Source organism: Physeter macrocephalus, chromosome 4 (genome assembly GCF_002837175.3).
Source record: "Physeter macrocephalus isolate SW-GA chromosome 4, ASM283717v5, whole genome shotgun sequence".
Taxonomy (NCBI): Eukaryota; Metazoa; Chordata; class Mammalia; order Artiodactyla; family Physeteridae; genus Physeter; species Physeter macrocephalus.
Window position 1 is genome coordinate 142,257,909 of NC_041217.1, and position 6,000 is coordinate 142,263,908.

Genomic DNA, 6,000 nt, shown 5'->3' on the forward strand with positions numbered 1-6,000 from the left:
TCATTTTATACTTAGCTATATTTTGTCATTCAGCTTTCCTAGAATACTAGTTTTTTAAAAGAATCATTTCTACTTTTGCTTTGTGTACATTTCTGATTTTTTTTCTTCCTTACAGAATTGTCACTTAAAATTTTAATTAAATAAGACCATCAATAAAGACAGTAGAATTTTTTAATCTCTGTTAATAAGACCATCATTCATTATGTACTTTTGCTGTCTTATCACTTGTCTTTCTTCCATATAATGGTAAAACCTGCCTATGGTTTCAGCACTGATAAACATGGAATTATTTTTGAAAAACTAATTTGTTTTCACTTATGTTGTTGTTTAGTGATTATGGTTTAACACGAGGTTCTTTTGGCTTACTTTCAGAAACACTGTGAATTTAGCTTTTCCATTGGAACAATCAAACATTAGCCAAATATGGTTTACGTTGTACCCTCTCAGCCAAGTTCTTTCTGCATTAACCAGTTTATTCTATGACAAGTTGCTTAACAGATGTCATTCTGGGGAGAACAATGAAGCCAAATACTTGTGCAATGGCTAACATTACTCTAACTTTGATCACTTTTGTTCAGCACATCAGTCTGGCGTTGTGCTTTATACCAACATAACACTATAGCCAGAACATGCTTTTCAGGCTTAGAATAGCAAAGGAATGTTATTCATTCAGCGCAGTTACAGATGAGTTAATGAAAGAAGAAAAATACTGTTTATTTCATAATACCGTGTTGTTGTGTTTTGGAATTAAGGTGGAATTTAAAGAATCCCACTCCAGAGTTATTTGTTTATATACTCAACTCATAGTATTTGTGTATATTCTCCAATGCAAGGATAGCCTTGCCACCTTTCCAACAGATGTAAATATTTGTCCTGCCTTCCCCTCCACCTTCAAAATAGCTGCTGACCCTTGGCTTATCTAGACAACATAATTAAAACTAACTTTAAGAAAGGAATTTTTTGGCTTGAGGCCTAAAATTTCCTCATACTCCCTTCTTCTGTCCTCTCACTTTCTTTTATTAATAAACAATAATAATAATATTTCGTGTGTATGGAACACCTTTCCCCCAAGAGCACCAATGTTTAAGCGTGACAGAATAGTCCTTGCTAGTGGAAGTTGTAAGAGGTTAGATTGCATTTGGTTAAATTGTTGGGTTGATAATGACTAATGAAAATTTCCAAACTTGATGTGACTGACCATAAACAAAATACTGCATGGTAGACTGGCCATAGCTAAGAATCTGTGAAAAAAAGCTGTTTGTTTGAATTGAGTGGGGATCAAGCCATGCCCCCAAGCGCCTCAGTTCTCATTTACTAAGTCTTTTTTCACAGGTGTACATTAGAGATAAAAATAGATTAAGTTCTGGGTTTTGTTTTGTTTCTTTCTTTCCCCAGTGAATATATTTCTCTCTTTCACTGGAAGGGTAACTTAGATGTGCTTATGTATAGTAAACAGTAATGTGATACAAAATGCTGTAATTGGACGACATGATACTTCAGGCTTCTGCATTTAAAAAACATGAATGAATGCTGCTTGTTTTCCACCTTGAAGTCATTATAGAACTTATTATGTGCAGCATTTCAAAATTAGCTTCATTGTTACAGGAAGGTGACCCCAGAACTAACCTGAAGAGTTAGCTAAGGTGGATGATCTCTTCATTCTTATGATTTGATAATTTATTTTATTTGTAAATATGGAATGAAGGAGAATTTTTGTAATCTATTTCGAAAAAAAATCTAAAGAAAGATATGATAATTACTGGGTAAAAGAGTTTACCCTTCCAACACTTTATTCTGATAAATTCTTACCTCTTCTCCTTTTAAAGTTAAAAGGTATTGGGAATTCCCTGGCAGTCCAGTGGTTAAGACTCTGCACTTTCATTGCTGTGGGCGCAGGCTCGATCCCTGGTTGGGGAACTAAGATCCCACCGGCCGCGTGAGTGTGGCCAAAAATAAACAAACAAACAAATAAAGTTAAAAGGTATAATGTTACTTTTGAGAGAAACAGTTTTTTAACTTTACCAGTATTTAAAATAAAAACTATCATTACTATATTTTCTTTTGGGGAAGGGCCTAAATAGCATATTAATGGATGGCTCTCAGCTAATAAATATTCTGTTGAAATAGTTTCTAATTTGGAATGATTTCAAAGAAATAACCCTGTGCTGCTTTATTAATAAGTTGTTATATCCTTGAAACGTACATAAAACAATGAAGGAAACTTCAGGTTTTTCCTTCCTCCCCCTTGGAAAAAAAAAACTAACACCCTTTCCTGTCCCACTTAGAAACTAGAAATGTATCTTTTATTTGAACAATTGCATATCTTGAGTCATTGTTAAAATTAAATAGATTATAAAAATGTATAATTATAAATTAGGTCATGTAGTCTGTCCTACATGAACTGTGTACCTGAAGTTTCTTGACTGAAAAGAAACTTGAAGCCATCCAGGAATATAAAAATAATCAGCGGGGTGGGGTGGGGGGTTGTTGCTTGAACCATTTTTTCATCTAACCTTGGTTTAACTTTGGTTTAGATTTTTTAATAAAATTTTTATGATTTGTGTTTTTCTAGTTTCAAATTCTTGTTTTGAATCTCGAAAACAGAGGAAACACAGTGTATCACCTAAATTGACTGGCAACTAACATAAGTCATGTGGAAACCCTATTTTAATTGTTCTCTTTCTTTTTGTAGGTAAAGAGAAATGTGTATGACCTTACGAGTATCCCTGTTCGCCATCAGTTATGGGAGGGCTGGCCAACTTCTGCCACAGATGACTCCGTAAGTGACAGTTGAGTTGGCAGTTTTATATCCTCCTCTCTCTTTTGCCACTTTCAGTCTAATTGGCAGGAATATTAAGCAGAATCAAATGCTTTGAATCCATTGGAAGAATTTTATAAATCAAATAATTTTGAGGATAAGACGAATTGTAATAATTTGAGTTCACTTGCAGAACTGGTGTCATAAGCCAAGTATATCGGCATTCTCTTGGTAATGTTACAACATCAATATCAGGAACTTGATGCTGCTTGATTTGACTTAAATTTTTCCTTGATTAAAAAAATACAGATATTCAGATATTACTAATGAAATGTCCCAAACACAAAATATTTTTCCCTAAATTACAGATACTTCAAAATCAATCTAATCATTTTATTTAATTTTAAAACTGCATCTCCCATAGTTAGACCTGTACTTTAAAAAGTTACTTTTTATAGTTAATAGCACTCTATTCTTAAACACACTCATAATTTTCACTACCATGAAAAACTGGAAGAAAAGACCTAGTCTGTAATTTTTAACTATTATTACGTCTACTCATAATAATTTCCCTGTTGTAAATTTTGAAATGTTTCCTATCTCTGTCCTGTTTCCAGCGATTATTCTTTTCCAAGAGAGTAAATTTTATCATCTGAGGAGGCCATTTTGGCTACTTTTATCATAATCTTGGTTGTTCTAACCAGATACCCATTTTTCTTTTAAAGTAAAAAATTAGAATGTTTCAAGAATTTGAAGTAAGTCTTATTTTTAAAGTAAATAGGGCTAAAAAGATGTTAAGACTTTGTAAACATCTTCTAACAATAATACCCGAATAATGATTATGGCTAAGAGTTTAATTACCTTTTCTTATTTTCTAGTAAATATTACATTTCTTTCTGGATAATAATTACTACTCCTCTCTCAGCACTGCCATCATATACTTTAATCTAAAGGAATTCTTTGTGGAAGACAGAATCATTTTTGAACAATCTGTTTATGTAGATGCCACTTGAGTCTAATTATTCCACAATCTAAACACTGTACCTTTGGAAAATGTTTTATGGATTATGAAACTTTAAAAATAATCAGAAGATAGCAAAATTTGTTTTCTAAGTGAACCCTTCAGAAAAAAATTATTTGTGTATAGGCAGTTACATTTATTTATAAACAACTGATTTTAATATTGACATTATAGTATATCATTAAGAGTTATTGGTTCGTTGTCCATGGCTAAGTAGTAAGGATGTGGTTGTTGTTTTTAGTTTGTTTTTTCCCCATTAGACTGATAGAAAATGTGATACATTTATTTTTATAAAATTAAGAGAGTAACATACATAAGTAATAGCTTTCTGTTTACCCGAGAAGACATGAGGAAACCAGAAATGTTCTTAGCATTGTCTAATAACCTGCTACAATAAATAATAACTTTAATAGAAGAAAATAATTAAGATTGAGCATGTCACTTAAATTCTCTGAGTTTCAGTTACCTCACTGATCTGAAGAATTGTAATGAGGATTAGAGATTATATATATATATATATATATATATATATACAGTACTTGCCTCATAGTAGACACTCAGTAAATGAGAGTCAGTATTATAATTAATATTAACATAACTCAGAAAGAGATCACAGGCAGGAATTGACTGGTTTACGTAAATGAAATGGTACCTGAGATTTGCTTCAAAATAACCTCTGGGGTTGGGGGAGTGAGTGGGGATATAGATAAATCCAAATTAGCTGTCTATTGATCATTGTTGAAGGTGGGTAATGTGTATATTTGATTTTTTTATACTATTCTCTCAAGTTTTATGTATGTTTGAAAATTTCTATAATAAAAAGTTTGAAGCAAAAATAATTGTCGGGTTTAAGGTAATAAGGTCCAGAGATGTGGGTCTTAATAGGGTTGGAAATGCCAGCTGCTCTTGGGCTCCGCACCTGTAGAAACCAGGCTGAAATAGGCTTATCAGAAGCAAGTTCCAAGAGTGATAAGCAAAATCAGTGAAATACAATAAATTCTTCTGTAACATAGTACCTTATACATTTTAGTTGTTAAAGCATTGACTTGAGTTGGCACTGTCTCACATTTTAATGATCTTTATTTAATTTTTTACCAAAGAGTTCTATGCAATTTCATTACTATGGGAAAATATGGAAAGCATCTAAAACTTACCATATGGAAGTCTCTGATGCTACCTGGTACTATAAGGCACAGCAGACACAAGAGGGAATCTCCATTAAGAAGCTTGATTCTTACTGCCTCATTTTTCATATTTCCACCGTGTCCCAGAACCTGTCAAGTGATGCCTGCCTATACCTCCCCAGAGCATATGTTGCCACATTGGCAGGATGTTGCCTTGAGCTTCATGATTGTTACAACAAAGATGTTTAGGGCCAAGCTGCTTTTAATCGGTGCCATAGCAGATCCACTAACTCCAGTGCTTGAGTTTTGGCAAAAATTGCTTATAACTGTAGTCTTTTAAGGAGCTTCTAGCCAAAGAAATGTCATGAAACCTTTCTTTCATTAGGACTATAAAAACTCATAAAGCTGGTGCTTGTAATCTATATTGTTGCAGGCAATGATGGTGTTTTTATACTTATTTAAATCACTCAAGTGGAGGCATCTGCTACAAAATAAGATCGTCCTCACAGCTTAGGGTATGAATTGGGTACAGCTGAGAAATGTCAGCTGTGTAAACAGCCTGAAATGTGTTACCAACAAAAATATAATTAATTTCTTTCCAAGACTATGTGCCATAACTGAATATTTAGGCTGGTTTTACTTTCAGAGAAAGCACCTGAACATTTTCTTCCCAGTGCCAGCATAGAGGATTGGTTATAAAGGTCATTAAAAGTGAGGTTAGTTTGTACTTTTCCTGCTCAGTTGCAGAACTTTGTGGCTTTGAATATATAGCAGCTTTAGATACCAGTGGCTTCCATGAATTGATAGAAATATCTTAGATCAAGAAGTTACAATAACTGGTGCTGGGAAAACCGGACAGCTACATGTAAAAGAATGAAATTAGAACATTCCCTAACACCATACACAAAAATAAGCTCAGGGCTTCCCTGGTGGCGCAGCGGTTGCGCGTCCGCCTGCCGATGCAGGGGAACCAGGTTCGCGCCCCGGTCTGGGAGGATCCCACATGCCGCGGAGCGGCTGGGCCCGTGAGCCATGGCCGCTGAGCCTGCGCGTCCGGAGCCTGTCCTCCGCAACGGGAGAGGCCACAGCAGAGGGAG

At 34.5% G+C, this 6,000-nt stretch overlaps 1 protein-coding gene across 1 annotated transcript in view; it reads left to right on the forward strand.

Annotated features, from left to right (window-relative positions):
- FAF1 (Fas associated factor 1) overlaps positions 1 to 6,000 on the forward strand; it is a 534,086-nt gene that overhangs the window by 313,577 nt on the left and 214,509 nt on the right. Inside the window, exon 8 of the mRNA XM_024119653.3 lies at positions 2,693 to 2,779. Within this exon, the coding sequence (XP_023975421.1) occupies positions 2,693 to 2,779 (87 nt within the window). The remainder of the gene's footprint in view (positions 1 to 2,692; positions 2,780 to 6,000) is intronic.